This window comes from Anomalospiza imberbis, chromosome 6 (assembly GCF_031753505.1).
Source record: "Anomalospiza imberbis isolate Cuckoo-Finch-1a 21T00152 chromosome 6, ASM3175350v1, whole genome shotgun sequence".
In the NCBI taxonomy this organism is placed as follows: Eukaryota; Metazoa; Chordata; class Aves; order Passeriformes; family Viduidae; genus Anomalospiza; species Anomalospiza imberbis.
In genome coordinates, this window is record NC_089686.1 from 26,557,001 (window position 1) to 26,578,134 (window position 21,134).

The 21,134-nt window shown below is 34.4% G+C and overlaps 1 protein-coding gene across 6 annotated transcripts in view; it reads right to left on the minus strand.

Moving 5' to 3' along the window:
• AKAP6 (A-kinase anchoring protein 6) overlaps positions 1-21,134 on the minus strand; it is a 287,505-nt gene that overhangs the window by 81,407 nt on the left and 184,964 nt on the right. For all 6 annotated transcript variants that reach the window (XM_068192955.1, XM_068192958.1, XM_068192959.1 and 3 more), the window contains one exon: positions 1,564-1,712. In XM_068192955.1, the coding sequence (XP_068049056.1) occupies positions 1,564-1,712 (149 nt within the window). The remainder of the gene's footprint in view (positions 1-1,563; positions 1,713-21,134) is intronic.

Consider the following 21,134-nt stretch of genomic DNA (forward strand, 5'->3'; position numbering starts at 1 on the left):
TAAGCCACTGTTGAGCCTCTAAGGCTTGAGATGGCCTTACGGGCCCAGAAAGGCAGCCACAGCACTAAAAAGGTTTGAAATACTAGCAGATGACCATTTCCAGTTCAAAGCATATAATTAAAAGTGAAAATAAGTGCTTTTAAGAAACATTTGATTATCACATATGGTACGTTGAGTTACAAACTGGATTTCTCTGTGAAGCATAAAGCGTTACATCCCCTCCCTTCAGGAAAACTGTCTGTTGATGTGTCTTACATCCTCCTCAATATTCCAACCTTAAGCCTTGCTCACATTCAGTGATGGCTGCAAAATTAGAAGCTGGTTTTGAACGTGTAGCCCTCAGTGTACATTTATATACATATACACACAAATTCTGAACAAATTATTTTTACGTTTGGCACTAGCTGCACTGGCATGTTTGAGAATCTGACAGATTTCTGCATATGTAATCAAGATCTCAGTAATCCTACATAATTAGCCCACATCAACTTTTCTAAAACAGCCATCTTTCCGTATAATAAGAGGGGATGTTTACAAGGCTCATTTATCTTTACAGTTGGTAATTTAATAAAACTGTGTTTCCAATTGAGTTAACAATTGGAAAGGGGAGTTCTGGAGATAAAGAACTCATGAACACCTTCGTCAATTACTTTTCTTGCTTAGCAAACTGCAGGCAAAAGTACTTGCCAGTTACAAGGAAACTTCTATCCGGATGAGGCCACCCCCAAACAATGAGCACTACTTGGGTCCTTTGACTTGCTTTTGGCCTACACTGTTATGACCCCACAGGTAGGTTTTTCTGTGTTCATTTTGGGGCACTAGTGGTTAGAAGATTTGGTTTTCAGAAGACCTTAAAGAAAAAGTCTTCTTCCAGAACTACATGTTTCCTTGATTGTGAAAAAGAGAGGGAAGCAAGAACACATTTTAGCATATTCCAGTGATTAATATGTTCAAAATATTAAGAAAGAATGCTTTAGAAAGCACACTTTTATATATGATATACACGTGTATATGTGTGCTAACATTAATTAAAAGAAAAAAACAAGCAAAGGAAAAACAGTCTAGAAAAGGGAAAACAGTTAAAATAAATGCTTTCTTGAAGTACAAAAACCTGTATGTTTGAATTACAATTGAATGCCTTCATATTCATATTTCTTAGTCACTAGGAGAACAATGATTATAGTGGTCTTGCAAAGACACGATTTCACTATCAAGATTCTTCCTTCGAAGACTTTAAGAAATCAAATAATATAAAGCTGCTGGAGGAGAAAAGCCTAAAGAAAAAGGACACAATTTTTTTTTTAAATCCAGGTAACAGTTTACTATTAGATAATATTAGGCGTTCCTATGAACAAACCGTCATTTGGATAAATTATCTAGAACCCTCTTTTTTTGCATCCATATATTTAAAAAAATAAAAAGAGCAACAGAAACAGTTTTTCCCTGCCTCTTGGCCTAGGAAAAAAAGTCCTGCTTAACCAGTAGTAAGAAAAAGTATATCGTGTAAAAAAAAAAACAAAACAGATCAGTGAGAATAAAACAACAAAAAGAATAGTTCCCTACCCATTACTTCCCACTGTGTGAACTTTTGACATATCAGCAAACTCTTCCTTTCGCTTGCTACTACTGTTGTACTGCTCACTGTACAGTTTTAAGGACATCTGCTCAACAGCATCTCTTTGTGCTTCCAGATAGCATAGCTGAACTTCAGCCTAGAAAAAGAAAACAAAGAAAGGAAATAACAAAGCAGAACATTACAAAAATAATTCAGAAAGAATACATTTAAAACAAATATTTTTGGACTGCAACACTTTCAATCAAATTATTCACACCATTAGTTTTCTCCCTGTATGTGATAGTGAAAAAGGCTGAACCATTAAGTCAGAGAAGAACTACTCCATAATCCCAAATGCTAGAAATGAACTACGGAAGTTTCTATTAGAGAATGTTTTATATATTTTATGAGATGCATATCCAATCAAATGCTGAATAAAAATGTCTGGACATGAATAACAAAGATATTTGAAACCAAGCACTGTGATAGAACAGGTAGATACATAAAGTTATATTTCTTACAGGCTTTAAGATTTATGTTGCTAACACACTGTCTGTGCTTCATAATTAATGAAAGCCATATTGCTATAGGTATTATTCCTTTAAATAGCAATTGTAAAAAAAAACCCAAGCAGATTGGCATTATTCACATTCTCCTTTCCTGTATCTGGCACAGACTGATTACTCAGCAACTTTAATTGCAAGGAAAAAGGCAATAAGTGAGATGTGCTGTTTTCCATCAGACTGTGCCTGTCCATAAGAATGTGGAATAATATTTGGCATCATAACTTATTGAATAGACACTTTATTTATTGCAGCTGTGGTGATGAGTATTCTTCTGGGGCTCAGAGAACCAGATGACAGGATAAAATCTGCTGTTTGCCACACTTGCCCCTAGGAACAGCAGAAAGAACAGAGTGTAGAGTAAGTTCAAAAGCACTTTGGGGCCGATATGCCATTGTTTTCTTTTAATATACTTCATTGAAAGAAAAACGCATTACAAATTCTGATAATGCTTCAAAAATCACTACTTCTGTGTAACTATATACTTCTATTTCCATTAGGAGTGGAATGCCTCTTTAACTATTTGGTGCTATGGCAATTTAATGCAAATGGCACAGAAGAAATTTTGTATAAGGACTCTCCTATATTTTCTGCTGTGGGAGGCAGGGAAGTAAAGAGTTAATTTGTTTGCTGACAGCACAGCAGAGTTACCAATCTGTGAAACAACAGAAGTCATAAAGAGAAAGTAGTGAAAGGGCTAGAGAGAAGGGTAGTCTGTAAAATGCAAGAAAAATGCAAGCAAGTGAAGGGAAACAGACACTGAAGAATGTCAGCAGGGAAAGTCTGAAAGAAGGCTGGAATGTCTTTATAAGCCCATGGTAATAACAGTTTCTATCTTTGCTTTGGCCTTGCCTTGGTGCATTTTTTTTGCTGAAAAATAATGTGAGTGATTTGGAAATTCCATTTCCTTTTAACACTTCTCATTCAAACTTTTATAGCTTTCTCTCTCAGCTTCTTCTTACAGTGAAATTAGTTATGCTTTTCAATAAATCCTAATATGTTTTTGAGAAATTTAAAAACAAACCAACATGCAAAAAAAAGCCACAAAAATACAAAAAATACCAGCAATTTTCCAAGGAGATAGAAGATAAAAATTATGACCGGCCCATGCAGGTCTTTCACGGTGTATTTAAATATAATTCAAGGCTTTTGTACCTATTTTAAAATAGGGGAAAATTAAACCACAAAAGTTACCAGTGAAGAAACATTACCTAAACTAGCTGGGACTGTCCAGTTAAAGTAAAATGTCAAGGTTTGAGAAAGCTATAAAACTATTCTGCTTTCTCAGAAAGTATAATAAAATTGCCATTTTTATAACTCAGAAACAACCAAGGCAGCAAATAAACTGCATCACCTTCCTGTTCCCCTTCTACCCACAAGTGCATTTTCATCTGAACTGATAAACAGTCCACTTCCACAATATACAGAGGTTCCTGAACAAATTTCTTTTTTGGAAGGACTCTTCACCAGTAAGGATCGTCTTTCAGCAGAGTATTTTGCATTGTGCACATAAGGCTATGAATGTATTCTTTTAATTTATTCTTACCACAAAGCAGTAACCTACTGTATCATTTTAATTTCCATTATATATGTTGGCATGACACATTCAGTCTAAAGCTCTGTTGTCAGTGACCAGTAAATTTCTAAAACAATTAGATTGATCAGTTAAAATCTGTGAGTGCTTTAAGCCTAGAGGGGAAATGTTGTGGAAAACGTGAAGCAAAAAATTCCCTTATTTTCAGGACAGGTTTATAAATCAAGAGAAGTGATTCCTACTTTTTTAGCTATGGGTTTTGGCTGGAGTTTAGGTAGAGGTTACGGGGTCTTCTTGGCTGTTATTGAAATTGTGTACACAACCTTCCTTATCCCCTCCCACCCCAAGACTCCAAAATGAGGGAGTAGCCTAAGATCTGGAACATCACACATCATAATCAAAACTGTGATCTGAATTGCATGAACATGGCTATTTCTTAAATAGCAAAACTATCACAATAATTTATATAGCTTTTTCCCCTTGTATTTTTTAATTTCCCATCCTAAAATTTCTTCTATATTTTAAAATAAAAATGTTTTAAATAAAGGCAGCAGCTTTTTCAAAGGTTGGTCATACCCTGTTCACTTGCAAAAATATTTGTTGGCAACCCAATAATGAATATGGAAAATGGGAGAAGAAAAAGAACAATTAAATAGAATAGTGGGGGCAAGGAAAAGCATTATGTAAAGGGCAGGTAAATATATGAAGAAGGATAAATAAGAATCCACTATTTCTTCCTTGCAGCTATAAGGCCCTCTTGTACTAACGATTAGGAACTCCATCAACATCATACCCTATGAAGCCTGAATACAATCCAGTTCCTTCACTTCAGAAATATGATCTCTCTATAAATCAACTATTTTTATTTTTAAACCCAATTTCTATCAACGTTTATGAACAATTACAGCAACTCAAACTCAGCGCAGTTTCAGATGGATCTCTCCGATTTCTCTTCTCTATGTATTCATCTATCTCACTGTTATACTTAAGCATTTTTTTTGTCTCTGTTATACTGATATCAACTGCAAATCCAAAGAGGCTTTGAAGACCTTGAGTAGGTATTGATCAGTTTAAGTATCAAAAAACTACATTTTACAGAATCTGAGCTAACAGGTACAAAGCACAATATAGAAAAAGTACAGAGCACAGACATGCAATAAACCTACTGCAGTTTATTTTCAACTTAAAATCTTTATTGGTAATGAAGGACTAATTTTGCAATATTCTGGGAGAATAAAGTAACAACTTTATAAATTCGTAATCAAATATACAAAAGCTACTTGGTTTACATTTAAACCTACATTGTATGCATTTTCAGATTCCCCTACATATAATTTTCATTACATAACACAAACTTAAAGAACAATCTCTATAACAAACACACCTGTATGGACACAGATATCTAGCAAACCTTCAAAAAGTCTACTGAGATATGCATAGTCCCAGATATTGCTAATAGAAATTGGGTGGGAGGTAATCATTCACTTACTCCTAGTGCCCCATCTTGGAATTGAAATTCAGTTCCTTCTTTTTTTTTTTTTTGAGGATGTAGTACATCTGAATATGTGAAAAATTGAACACAGAGGGGAAAAATGGCAAGGAATTATAAATTATACTCAACAGTAGTTTTTCACTTCATGGTCCTCTTCTAAGTGACCATTTTTGCAATAAAAAAACAATGAAGATGCTGATGATGGTCTTGTTACACACTTGTAGGGATTCTCTACCTACTAGGATGGAATGAGTTTAAAATATTCTGTTGTAAATTAAACTGAAATATTTCCAATAACCAAATGACAAAGTTCTCTCATTTTCCTGAGCCTGCAGGAACCAGTCTCTGAACAAGACTATGAAAATACTGTAGTCTGGGGAAAAAAAAGTGAAAAATAATCTAGACTAGTGCCTAATACTCAGTTCTAGTGATTGATTAATAATGGTAAATAATTTCAAGGCTATTTTCTAATGCTCATTTCCTAAAAACCAAGAACTTATAAATAAACTGGGAGAGCCCAGGGTACAAATCTGTTCCTTAAGACTGGCTTTGCATGACAACATAAAATGTCCTTTACTATACAGATCACTATATAACACGAAGGAGTAATCAGTGACAATACAAATCAATGAAAATACATTGCATTTCTTGTTAGACCTACATGTTGGAATGACCTTATTCTGAAGTGGAGAAAGACAAGGGATAATGACTCTTACTGCAGGAGGAAGGAGACTGAAAGGTTATATTGTATAATGTGTCAAACAAGAGACTCAAAATTTACACCAATGTAAATTGGAGATATGAACTCAGAGCTAGTGATTTGCTGCTGCAGATTTTTTTTTTTATTTTGGAATGTACTAGAATAAATATCATTGATTTGGTGTTGAAAGGAAAGTCTTTTCAGACAGTATCTCCCAGGAGCACAAGTGATTTATTATGAACCATGTTACGGTAAGCAAACAATTCTGTGTTTTCGATACACAAATTGTATATAATACATTCAGTTAAATTTAAATGATGAAAGTATCCTATCTTGCATTACCCTTTCTTTACAGTTCTATAGAGAAACTTTACTTCTGCCACACTACACTGTACTTAGTGAGAATTATATAAGAAATACAGACATTTCGTTCCTCTGCCATTATTTGAACTTAAACTGAATAAAAATAGCCTCTGAAATTAAAGCACACAATCCAGTTTCTGCCAACAAGGAGGTGGTCGGATGGCCTCAGGCAGCATGTAGACTTAGAATGTTCACCCATATGTATATTTTAAAGAACTGCAAAGTCAGATGTCCCTTTTTAAAAGGATGCACATTCCAGCTTGTCACTCTGTATATCCACAACTGGCAAAATTTCTTGAGATTTAAAAGTGAGAAAAATTTCTTTCCAGAATAAAGTTGGTTAGAGTAGCACTTATGTTCTTAAATACTTAAAGTATTTTTTTCCGTCACAATATGCTGAATACTTGTCCATGTATTTATTAAAAGGCTTTATTATGGAACACAAAAAAGACCCTGGCTCTCTCACAGTACAGATACTGAATAAAATTATGTTGAGAAGTATATGGCTCAAAATATCTTCCATGAAGATGTAGATTACAGAAAGCATTCTTTGGCAGGCAAGAATTTGTCCAAAAACTCTATACAGACAGATTTGATCATCTATCACGCCATCCCTACACCCAGCCAACAGGTCTTCTATTGAAGAAAACACCTAAGGTAGAAGGAATACTTTCAAGTCACACCACTGTTTTAAAAGGCATTGTATAATAAAATAATAGGATCACTTAGGTTGGAAATGCCTTTAAGATTACTGGGTCATCATTTGGCAGCATTAGGCTTCTTGGACTTAAAGTGACTTCTTCTACGCTAAGTTTAGGCATTTGTTTTTCCCCCCCTTACTCTGCATAATTAAAACAGAGACCTTGCTGCTACTGAATACTTTCTTATTCTGTTGCCCTTCCTGCGTTTGGCTTCCTTGATTCTTCATCTTGCACACTCTTTCCAGAACTCAATCAAATTTAAAAAAAAATATTGTATCATGAAATAATGTTTACTTCGAGCTGAATATTTGAGAGTCCTATTACAAAGGACACATTGTGTTTTGATCATGCAGGAAATGAATTCTGTTAATCAGGGCATGCTTGTTACCAGTTAAAATCTTAGCTAAGTGTTTCTATTGTCATAAATATCAGAAATATTTTTATATCAAGAATAATCTTATTGCTTTGCTTTTCAGTGGGCTAAAACCATCACAACAATGTGAAACCTCCACACAGAATGAGCAAAATTACAAGACAACAACATTTGTACATATCAAGATATTTAAACTCCATGTAGAGTTTAAGTAACAGCACAGTGAATTTTAGGTCTATAAACAGGAGCCATAAAATGAAATTTTAGATAGGTAGGGTAACATTAAACACAATACAAGAGCATGGCATGCCCTGTGCATTATACAGATCTCGGTTATAAACCCAGAGACGTTCCCTACATCATAAATATCAAAAAGCATTGAGGAAACATATGAAAGAATTAACCTCTCCAGAGGTTAATTAACACTGAATAGTTTCTGACAACAGCATCCCAAAATTGCCAGGTGAAAAAAAGTTATTGTAAGAATGGAAATTGAACAAAGGCTGGGACCCTTTTCTACTTTTCTTGTCTTGTAGGTCTGCATCTCCAGCCTGCAGAAAAAGAGTGACAGAGTCTAATAACTGGGGGCCAGGTGGGGAACAGGCTTGCTCTGACAGTGGAAAGGCTCGGATGACAGAACAGTGTTTGCTAAAGACATGTGGAAGACACAAATTAACAAGGATGCAGATCCAGCCAAACCCATCAACATAACAGTGCATTTCTTTGTAACTGCCACATGCATTCCATCTCCTTCAGTGACACCTCTTCATATGCCACAATAACTGTAAACCCAAACAGTCCAATTCTTACAAATCTGGAATTTGTCCTATTAAATTAGAAAATCATCAACACAACCTTGGTTTCCTCCCTGTCAGGAAGAGAAAAAAATTGTTATAGAAGGCCAAAACAAAAATATGTTGTACATAAAGAAGACTGAAGACCTGAGGGTAAGCCTCAGGACCCTCAAGCAGTCAAGAAGAGCAAAGACTAGTCACGCACAGAAAGTGCTAAAATTATAAACTTAATCTTACTTAATTAAAATCTCCATTATTTGCATGGTTCTTAGCGTTCCTACCATTTTCTGTGTTTGCACTTCTAGAGCAATGAAGTGCCCTAAAAAAAAGATGGTTAAAGAGTCTGTCTATCATCCAATGCACAGATACGTCTAAAAGTCACACTTCTCTGTAGGGCTCCTGTATCAAATCAATAGACCACCAATGTACCTAGTTCAGTTCGTAGGGCTGGACATTCAGAATGGCCGTGCTCTTAAGGCTAAAGCCACCCACGTTCAGGATTTAGGACAGCACCCTTGTGCAAGAGACATTCCAGAGCGCTGGTGCACATTCCACCTCCCACTGTTCCCAAAGCAGATTGACACATACATGACTACTCAAAAATAGCAAGGGAAGGTAAGTTTCTCAAAACCAATACTTCCTATGGAAAACTATGCAAAACATCCCAGGAAGGCATGGCAGAGCTAACATAAAAATTTTACAGCCTTTTCCTTGTCAATTTTACCATGCTGTACTAGTAGTACAAAAATAGCTTATTTTTTCCCCTAGTAGGTCCATTTTAAACTTCTATATGGTTGAGAAATGCTACATATTTATTAACCTAATCATTAAAAATATGTGTGTGCTTAATAACTAGTTCCAAAATTTCCTAGACATATCAACTCACAAAATTGCAGAAGTTTTGACCTAAAATTTTCTTTTGATACAATGCTTTGAGTAAAATATTTTGAGTTGTTCAATAGTGTCAAACATTTTGAAGTCAAACTCCTACACTGTGTTCCTCAGACACTCATTGAATGCTTATTTAACTTGTTCTGAAATTGAAGGAGATTCTTTCCATGCCTTGATAGTCTATTTGATGTTATGTTACCCCTAGAGATGTGAATGTTTTCTTACTACACAATTTTTTCCTCCTACAGGGAGAAATTACTGGGAATTTTTATCAGCTTTTTAGATATTGAACTATTAATAACATAAAATTGTGCAATATGAACACTACTCTGTCTCCACTGCACAATTAAGCAAGAACAGTCAGACTCTGAAGGAGGATATGTCAACTAATGTCAATTATTTTATTTAAAAATAGCAGGGAAATGCAAGCTAAGTATTTTTCCCTTTACATTACTTTCTCTATCCATATATATAGATGAGTTTTAGCAAAAATATTAGTAATTATTCTAGCAACGACAAAACATATAGCTTAATATGTTGATTTGTACAACTGCCTTGGTGTGTATAAAAATCAGGCGCAGGCTGCTGCTCCTTTGAGTTTATTTATGCTCCTCTGATGAGGAGCCTCTTGACGCACCTGACACTTACTGAGGTAGAGGGAACTGTAAAAAGATAACTGTTTTAAACATAAAATATCTGTATTACTAAGAGGTCAGCTTTGCTGCTGCTGACTTCATTGCAATTTCCATACTATTAAAGCATTATCCATAGTGTTTGTAAAATTTAATTTTAAAGCTATGCTGTTAAAGATGTTTACTGAATTGTAAGCACCGAGGACATTTGGGCAATTTGTTAATAGTTACAGTATTTCTGCCTCACTTTGCTCCTTATTTAAACCACTCACAAAAACACACTATTTTGTTTCATTTTATGACAATGAATCTTCTTTTAGTGCAAGCTGAGAAACTGAAAGTATACTGCAGTAGTACAGTAATCGAGATAACTTCCCCTCTTATTCTCAATATATTTATGTTTGTTAAAAATGTCACTAACTTACTTATTTACTTTTGCTGGGAGCTGAGATCCAATTATACTCCTATAGTCTAGAGGTGATGGTTATGATTTTCTACTTGACTCTAATACAGGCTTTCTCATTAAATCTTACAGCTCAGTAATCACAGTCATCACATTTGTGTTTCAGTGCTGCATCCACACTCACGTTCTTCTTCCCTGGATTTCCATCCTCCTTCCCTCATCCCCTCCCCCAGATCTTTATTTACTCCCTAGCAGAAACTGCAAAATTACAGATGTATAATGTGCAGATACAATCTTTGCTTCCTTTTCTCTGCCAGACTAGCACTCTAAAACACACTTCTTTTGGGAAATACTGATATTAACTCCGTTACCATAGTACATGAAGTACCATTTCCTTTGAAGTATTGTAAAAAAGTTGTCCTTAGATGATAATGGAAAGGATGGAGTAAAGTAGGCACAACAAGAATCACTTTACATACTAATAACAACAATTTAGTTATCAAAACAGTACAGAACAAGCAGGCTTTTATACTATTCTTTAAAAAATTTAGCTTCCTAGGGTTCTAATAGTCTTTTCCTACAGTTCAGGAATGCACAGTAGCACTCAGCCCAGTGCCTGTATCCTTATTTCAAAGAGAATCATTCAAACCGACATCCACCCTGTCAAGAATCTTGACTTTGAGCTGCTAATGCAGAATAAAAATCAATATAAATTTTGATCATTTGATGAATATTTACTTCTTTCTTTCGAGCCTGGGGATTTAGAATTGAAAACTGCTGAATCAAGTCATTTTATTTTTTTTTGTGTTTGTGCCAACACCAATTTACTACCCTCCTGAAAGTTCCTGAACAAGATGTCTCATGTGGCATACATGTTGGTTTTTCCTGTCAATCACAACTGTGTGCCAGTAGGGAACCATAAACATTTTCCTTTCATACTCTTAGTTCTCCAAAAAGGAATATTTTGATTACTTCCTTGGAAAAAGGTAAACTTGTCTTATTTTGACATACCTTAAAATACCTATGTCTATTTTTCTAGGATAGCTGCTGTGCCTATATTGAAACTATCCATTAAATATTTTCTTTTCAGTATGAGTCGCTTCATTCAAAGGAACAGTTTACAACTACTGCAAATAAAGCTTAGCAGCACAAAACAGATAAAAATCTATATTGACATTATCACTTCCCCTATATATTTTCTAAAAAACTGCATGAAATTTCTAACCAATATAATGCACACCAAATGTTTGTGAAAATTAAGATAGCAGGAGATAAATAGATCCCACAAGTGGGCAATTAAGATATGACTTTAGTTTGCATTTCATCTTTAAAAGAAATGGGCCTTCAATCTCAAAAAATAAGAGTTGATAAAAAAGTATACGTAAAGTTCCTATGTTTCCATAGTGACTGGGGTGGGGGTAAGAGAATTGGGAAAAGGAAAAACGATGCTTCTAAATTTGTAAAAGACCTAGATTAGTTTTACAAGAACTGTAAATGCAAGCAATTTTTCATCTTGCAAAATTTTTTTTATATGACTCAGTGGCAGACGGGCTTTATCTTGAGCAATTTTGTTGGTCTCTTATAAGTGAAATAAAAGTGGCAGCAGCTGTCTTTCAGAAGGCTGATATAGATTTGTATAGTCATATGATATTATGTAGACAGATGTTTTAAATAAAATAAAATATTTAGATTGCTAGATACCTTGCTAGATACAAAGGCAATTATAGGATGTCTTTGTTAAATTAAATTTCTCATTCTTTTGAGAAGAAAAAAAAGAGAATTGTCCTGGAAACTAGCAACAGGAAATGATTCTATATCTAAAACAGCTGGAGACTGTAACTAATATAAATTTGCTTGAAAATAAAAATTCTGTATGCCTCTAGAGACATGCAGCAAGATGCAGTAAAACCAGATGTGACAAAATAATTTTTTAATAGTATGTTTATATAGACATATAAAATATTAAGATAAGATCCACTCATATAGATAGACTGTTCAAGGCTAAAACAAAGTAGCTGAATAATTAAAGCCCAAAATGGTACAAAAAGAGACATCTTTTTCTAACAATAAAAGATGCCCCTTTTTGGTGAATGTTCCCTTTTCAGAAACACGTCAGACACCTTAATTTGGCAACAATTCCAATGTGATAACACTTTATAGCTTTAACAAGACAAAATACAGTGGAAAACTTTTCTCTCAGCAGTTTAAGGTAGATTTTGATTCACATCTATGTTATATGCATCAAAGTACCAAAAATTACTTTAAAAGTAAAGCCAATATCCAGTACTCAAATTCCTTAGCTACTTTATTTAGGTAAGTTTTTCACAGTACATAAGGGAATTTTTCCAGAGCAAAGATGGTACACCAGGTCTTACGAGAACCCTTCAAAAAAATAAACCACTCATTCTACCTAGCCCATGTCTAACGTGACTCAACCAACATTCTCTTTCCATTTTTGTTGAAAATGCCGCAGTATAACAGACTGCATTCCGTGTACTTGTAGCTTTACTCTTACTAGCCTTACTCTTGTCAAGGCCTCTGTTACAAGCTTTTCATGACTTCAGACCCAAACCTGCACAGCTGATTCGACTAAAGCACCCAAGCTCTTAACTTATAAAGAAAACATTCCAGAAGGAGTGTGAATTCCAAAATGTAAGAATAAGAGTTTTACAGGTCTGCCTTTCAAATTAACATTCATAAAAATCCATCCAAGTTTGCATAGCCACCCTCTTCCTTGTTCTCTAATAAAATGATACTCTAGCATTGCTTGTTCAGTATTATTGCTTGCATTCTAAGTAATTTTATTTTGTAATTTAAACAATGAATTAAACTTTTTTTCTTTCATACTTAGAAAAACACTCCAGCTACATAAAACCAAATGAAGCATGCTCAAGATATTGGAAGTGCTGTATTATAGTCCCTATACAGGAGAAGTAAATAGTGTTAAAGATTCCTTTTAGAAAGCTTCAGGTTGGATTGCTTTCATTTTTTTCCAATAGCCTTAATTGGCTAAGTGCCTTTGGGCCAGCTAATACCCAGAGAGACCTAATCTCAGTAATCTGGTAAACACAATGACTTCAACAGATTTTCATCAAAGACATGACCATTACATGAGATTCTGCCTGTTTGGTGCTATATTATTTCTTATTTAGAATGTAGTTAAATATTGATATAAGATTTATTATGACAGAGTTCTGTGTTACTGAAAGTCCAACAAAAAGGAGATATTTAGCTATTTTTATTAAAGTTTAGACAGCTGTTTAAATGGATTTGAATAAACAGTTTCAAAATAAAAAGGAAATAGATTGAGAAATAGCAAAACCACCCTTCTGAAGTTATAGATGTCCAAAGATGAAATGTGTGTAACAAATGTTCATGTGAATATACATTTACAATTTTTTTTTCCCTTCAAACATTAGGAACTATTACTGAGATGACAATAACACAGCACAGTATAATAATCATATCTGCTGCATCTTTTTATTTCAAACACCTGACCCATGAAAATGTGACTTTTCTGCAGTTAAAATAAGATGCATAGTGACTCAAGGAATCTGAAGTTCAATTACTGCAAAAAATATGTCAAGAGAAAGCTTTAATGAAAAGATGCACATTTCTAGTAACCATAAACAAGGCAATAATTACATTTTTACATTAAACTGTTAAAGAAGTTGAATATTCCTACATGGGAGTTCTGGAAACTCAGATTACAATAGACTGTAATCTGTTTTCAGAGACAAAAATAAGCATGAGTTCTAAACATTCTAATGACATTACAAAATGGTGTGGGACACATGCTCCATAGAAGTGAAAATATCAACAAGAATCATTATGCACTGATTTATCTAGACCTAAAAGACGTCACAAACTGATAAGTCAAGGGTTATTAACATATTTTAAAATAAATATTTTAAATGCAGTTTGGTAAAAAGGTTTTATTATAATCTCACAAATTTCTTAAACAGACTAACTGATACTGTGAGGATTATTTTGCTTTTGTCATAGCATTAAATATAATGGAGGCATTAAGCCTGAGTGTCACAATGGAAGGTTATATTAGAGATTTTATTAATAGGCACATGCCATCTATTAAACAGAGAAGTCAGGACCCATGTAGTGGAATGGTCTAAAGCCTAAGGGTATTTTTAGCAGGATACAGATAGACGCAGGTGAGATATTATAGCTACACAAGTAACCTTGGCTCCAGGTCCTCTTTGCTGAGCATGGATGAAAACTGACTTTGTAGTAATCTGTTTCCACAGATGCCAAAAAGGAATTATGCTTCGAGGTACTTTTGCATTACATGTACACACAAAATTTGGATCCAACCACAAAACCCTACACTTATTCTTCAATTGTGTATCCAAACCATAAAAAGTTAGCATGCTTTTTTAGGGATCTTGATTTCTTTGTAACTGAACCATCAATATTTCAATGGAGTAGGCTCAGATTAAAAGTTCAAGTCTTGGAGCTATCAGAAATAATTATCCTAGAAAGTTGTATGGTAGCAGGACATTATGGTCTTATTTATGGAGCTTAGGTAGAATTTCCAATCAGCATGATTGCATCTATTTCTAGTGCTTTGTTAATCGCTTCCTGAAGCTGCTCATTAAAAGCTCCTATGTCAACACGTAATGCTGTGGTGGCTGAAACAGAGATTGGGAATACAATCACATCTCATGGCTTGGCTGAGAAGTACCCTGCAACATTGTGCACTTTATCACAAATGCTGTTTTCCCATTTGATAAAATGCCTTACCATGTCATGGAACAGTGGTCATTTATTTCAAAGGAACAAGCTGAATCTTCACCATTAAATGCTGGATGTGAGAAAACATCATTCTATTTCTGTCTCCCTCAACAATGGAATTGCAGTGCGGCCCAAGTACAGCAATTTAACATCTCTCTTACAACAGCCACAGAAGTGATGACAGCCCTAGACAATAATCACTTGCCAATACCACAGTACTTACCTACCGCCTGTGAAAGCTCTCACAGCCGTAGTCAATAATTGAACCGTCCAATTCCACTGTGCTGTATGTGATTGGTGATATTATCCCTTTAAGTGTGTTATTTAAGTTTGCAATGCAGTTAATTGAAACCCTACTAGATGCAAATCAAAAGTTTCAGTCTTAATTGAGATATTTTGAAAATTGAACCCATTGCTTCAGGCAGGTGCTACATGAGATTCCATTAATATAGGTAATTAACATTAGCCTCTGCTTTAATTAACATGCACACTTTAATTAGTAAAGCATTAACCAACATTAAAAAATCTGATCTTCATGCATCACAAAAACCGCAGAGTTATGACTATGTTATTTTTTTCAAGACTGTAAATTATACAACATATAAATTCTTTTTTTCTTTAAAAACACCAAGACATTTTAAAAATAAAAATAGACATATAAAATGTACATCTGTGTTTTAAAAGAACATTTAAAATGGTGGGAAATATTTCTTAAGAATATCTAAAATATGAAGGAAGCTCACATAATACTTCAAAACTTTTGCCTGAAATTTATAAATATATATATTAGATACGTGTGTGTATCTAGTTACTTTATAAATTAAAATAATTCAGTTGTAATCAGGGTCACTGGTTACTACTAACTCTATGGCGGAATCCCAGACAGCATTTTCCAGAGCTGGCATTTTGAAAACAACTGTCCTTTCAACAGTACCAGCTTTGTTTCCAATCATGCTCGTTTTAACATGGTATGAATGCAAATGTGTGTGAATATGAACTGAACTTGAGTTTGCTCAAAGCATCTTCTTCAAGAACTAGCCTGTTGCTTCAAATTGTGTCATAAAGCCCACTGCTGAGTGCCATCACCTCTGGGACATCAAGTAACTGGAGAGCTGAAGTGATACCACTGAGCTGGTTCAAGATCAGCCTTTCTTCACAGCAGCTCCCATTTACAGCTGTACAAGCTCTGTAATCAAGGGAGCTTCACAAGGAAGGGAACAAGTGCAGTTACACTCATGCTTTCAGACCAAATGCAGCAATTTTTCTTTGATAAAGACAAGCTCTTTTTGGGTCTGGATTAAAATTAAAAATTATTTAGAACCATACTGTGTTTCCAGACATATATAACATAAGGAATTCCATCCACGTCCATGAAATTAAATGTTGCAGAGCTCCAGCTAGAAAACGTTCTTTAAATAAAATTTAACATCAGTATATTTCAAAATACATTTCCAAACAAAGCAAAGATACCTTCAACTTCCTTATCCTTTCCTTCTGCTATGTATTTATCCATTTGATCCTGACAGCTTTCCTTTAAATCTGGTAAGTTCCATTTCTGCAAACTCATTATTATCACACAGAGGATTTCTGATCCACCCCACTCACTTTATTTCCTGTGTTTTCTTTCTCAATATGCACAGGTGGAACACATATTCATTATTTTAATATAATTTTCAGAATGCTGGATGTGTTGGTTCAAAATAGTCAGTTTAAACCTAGATCTGATTCTGCAATTTCTGCACATTCTGAACACCCACTGCAATTGCAGTGAAAGGAATGGTTGATGTTAAAGAAAGGAAATGGTTGATGTTAAAGAATTATATACTCTATTCATATTGCATCCAAATTTATGAAGATCTCAAAGAGAGCACGTACATGTGCAGAGAACAGAATATGTCCTTTCTGAAGCTCCTTACCAGTTCCACATCAGTCGGGGCTCTGTTTCTTTTTGTTAAACGGGAAAGAACTTTAATGAAAGAAATATAAAGATTTCAAAAAAAATATTTAAAACTGGAAAGATTCACTTAATCAATTTTAAATACTTTTTCTCCATGGGAGTAAATCCTACATTGTGTTTCATATTCGTAGCAAACATGCACACACATCTCAAATGTAAGGCTTTCCAGATACTGAATGTAAAATGCTTCCAGCTAAAAAAAGCTAGGTCTGTTTGGTGCAATTTGCCAGATCTTGTGGGAGTCTGCAGGACATATTGTGGAATTTTGACAGTTCTCCCTGAAAGTAAAAGAATATTACAGCTAAAAGAATACTTTGCTGAGTCCTTTTCACGGCATCCTGTTGAATTCACCATACTTTATAACCTGCAAAACCACAGCTAAACCAAAACCAACATAAATAACCAAAAATCTGTCCTGACTTATATCTGAGTAACTCACAGTGGTCAGAAAACTATTATTTCTTGTAAAGCAATGTGATGATATATTAAAAACAGTGATTTTCACAATACAGAGTTCTTCTAGGTCTGTGCATGCTCAGATTTACATGTAATGTTGAATATTTTTCCCATGGTAAGTAACAGAGAAACAAGAACAAAATATGTAAAACTGGCCTTAAAAAATTCTAAGCAGCACATTGAGACTCAAGGTAGACTTATCCTGAGGTAGAGAACCCACAGTGTATTGACCACACAGTGATGAAGGAGCAACAAAAGCTCCTGTTCCTCTGTAGAACAATTGAACTCTGCAAAATACCAGGTCCTCTACAGCCCCAACAGAAAATCATTCTCAGGTCATCATTACAACCTAAAATAGTTGGTTCTACCTATATAGCTCTTCCACTGTTTCAGAGGAATCCTCCCTATTGTTGGGCAATGGGGACAACAGAAGGATACAATTTAAAACTTCAATCTTGATTGCACTTAATCTGCAAGTGTTGTTGGGTTTGGGTGAGAGTTTCTTTTTGCTTTTACAGAATGCTGGTACTTACATGAGCATGAAGTTTGGGTGATGGACTTTACAAACACCATAGTCTTCATTCGATTGCCACAAAGTTAAAATAGGCATACCTCCCCTTTAAATATCAAAATAAAAGTTTAGAATAACTGACCCAGAAATTCTATCATATAAATATCAAATCTTCATTTACCTGTTCGACCATTACTAAGTTTCCTTATGCCAACTTGTCCAGATCCTTTTTAAAAAATGAACTGGTTAAAACAGTCCTAACATAGTAAAAACACGCACTGGTCATACAATATTAGAAATCTGCTACTTCAAAATTTGCTAAAGCTATCATGTTTTAAATATAGAAATTAATCTCTCAGACTGTTCAGCATCATAAGTATGATGCCCTTCATCACCACTGATCTCTGTAAAAACTCTTGTCTCAAAGTTTTCAGTAACAAGAAGTATAAAGGGAATGAAGTGCATTGTATTCATAACATCTTGAAATGTTTCCCCTTTTTCGTTCCCCTAGTGAGGTCATTAAAGTGCTAAGCATCAAAATCTTCTAACACCCCTAACAAAATAGGGTAAACCTAGAAAATGAAGGATGGGTTGCATTCTGTCAAAGACAATGGAATTTTTCTTATTACTATTTCAAGAAAGCAGAACATGCTCTTACAAATCATATGACAAAATCCATATATATCTAAATTCATAATTTCAAAAACAAGGATTCTGGACACTAAAATTCTACACTTTTTTAAGATAGAGAATTCATATCATTGCATAACTGATGGGGTTAGTTACAATATGAGGTTGCAAGCAAAGCAAAACTTGAAAGAAAATTCAGAAAAGTCAGAGAATTTCACTTCTTCAAAAAATCATGTAGGCCACATTTATCCTGAGAAAAACAGGACAATATCATGTTCAGTTACTAACTTGGGCTGCAACTAGAAATATCAGCCTTGCTTCTCCAATACAGGAAGGAAGGATGCTGGGGATACAATGCTGCAGGAAGGAAGGGCTGGGGATACAAAATCTTCCCTACGGGAAGTGGATTTTGCCCTCCATTACTAGCCGACACTCCTTCCAAGACAAATTAGTCATTTGTAGCTAAAGGTGAACCATGACACAGAGAGGTGGAAACAGCAGGGTCATGTCTATGACAACCAACCACCTACCTTGGGTTGAGCTGAGAGCCATCCCTGAAGATTTCTTGTCTTTTTCTGACTCTAGCAGGTGGTTTGATACAAGACACTAAACTTTGCCTCCTTTATCTATGGTTCATACTTCTCCTTACACACTAAAGTTAAGAGCAATCTTGTACTCTATAGGGTTTGACATGTTCTGAAACACAACTTTAAACACACCTGGAACACTTCTGTAATGACTAAAAATTAAAAGTGTGTGCTATATAGCACTCAATGCCTTTTTGTTAAGAACCACTACTTTTCTTAGGTTAAGAAAATACATAGCTAACATCTTCTATAAAGTGGAATGGTAACTATTATTTTTGTTTGTTGAAGGTTTATAGCTAATTTGGCGAATGTGACTTACACTTAAAAAAGTAACACTGAATAAGAGAATTCACCTTGGAAGTTAGCTTACTAAATCAATTTTTAAATCTTACATTTTATTTTTCTGTATTTAAAATGTCATGGTATAGACACTGGAACATCAAAAACAGTCACACTGATAGACACTTTTTAAAGATAGCAGAAAAGTGTGATCTTCTAATTACAATTCATATCTGAGTTGCACATAACCCTTTTTAATTACATAAACTCAAACTTGAAATAAAAATCGTACCACAAAGTAGAAGCAATCCACTTACATGTTGATTTTTTCCCCATTGTGTTTGCATGGCTGTGCCAGGACCCTGGAAAGAGTATTTTTCTTTCTGTGCTGGTCTTGCTGCTAGCCAATGCTGGCATTCACTATTTGTGCCTCTGGCAGAACTTTTGTTCCCCAATTGATTTGCTGTCCTATTGAAACATTATCAGGAGCATGGGAAGTTTGCTGCTGTACTGAAAGAGAACACTTTCTGTTTCCGTTTTCCTTCTTACCCATCTAATGAGAACATCAGTATTAAGAAGCCTCTTTAACAAACTTGACTATTTTTCTTCACTACATAAGGTAAAAAAATAGAGAAGCACAATATTTCCTGTTAATAAATATAAACATTACATCTGTGTTTAGTTTGTTAATTGTTAATAATTTCTTTATAATCTTTAGGCACAATATGCTAATTTAATTCAAGGGCAAGACCTGCAATAAGTCAAAATACCCCAGGATTCATGGACATTTTGCATCTCGCTAGACAAAAAAATGGAAAAGGACATCTAGAAACTTAGTAGAAACTGGAGCAAAATTACAGACAGGCCAGTTTTGATCATGTATTTCTTCTTGCCAATTGATATACTTAATAGAAAATGGTAGAGAATAGGTTAAATAGTCTAAAAGGATTTTAACCTTAAATTTGACAGAAGCTAAATGGCTGTGACATTGGGTTCTTCTACTTTATTCCAGCTAGTAATCCACCTTCAAAGTTCCTGTCAGGTAAATGACCTTGTATTTCATTAACTGATAATTAAATGGATTTATTCCACTAACGGTTTTAATTAAAATGCTAGAAATATTGATTACCCCTCTCATCCTTATTCCCCCAGATGAAAAAAAGGTTTTAGGAATGTTTATTTAGAGAAGACAGAGAATTAAATTAGATTGAATCTCTATGAGACCTGAAGACTGGTTCTTTCATTTCTGCTGCTCAAGCAGAAAAAGGTTTCAATTTTTTGATGTTTGATTAATTATTTTGAAATCCATTTATGCTTACCTTGGTGTTTAATTAAAAATGTCATTTTTAGCATAATTTAATTGGCTATCTGTGGAAGACTAACTTCAAACTTATTTTTAAAAAATGTTGTGTTTTTTTTTAATTTGGGGTAAAGGAAACTTTTTACTTATTTGCTTTTGCTGTAAAGGTATCATCTCATGAATGAAGAACTAAGAAGGGCTGAAGCTTAACTGGATTAACTGCATTACTACATTTGAATATGATGATACATATGCTTATGAGTAATGCAGCTTCATTTGGCTGAACACTTGAATGAATCCATTATCAGCCATTTAGAAACCTTCATCTAACAAAGATGGAGTGAATCCCTCCAAGTATTTTGGATGTATTGTTACTAATATTAACCAAACTCTCTGCAGTGTTTCCATAAATACTTTTAGTATGAGCTGGAATCCTTTTGCAAATTATTTATTTTCTGTATGTATTACCGGAAAAAAAAGGATTGAGTTCAATTTATAATCAGCAAAAAAATATTAGAAATTCTAATTTTAAATATATTTTTTGAAAATTATCTACCATGTGTGAGTATTTCACTGTTTTCTTATCCAGTTGTCTTACTGATATAAGTTCTGGTTTCTACATGGACCACTTTCCACTGAAGAACCCACTTTTTTCCTTTTAGTG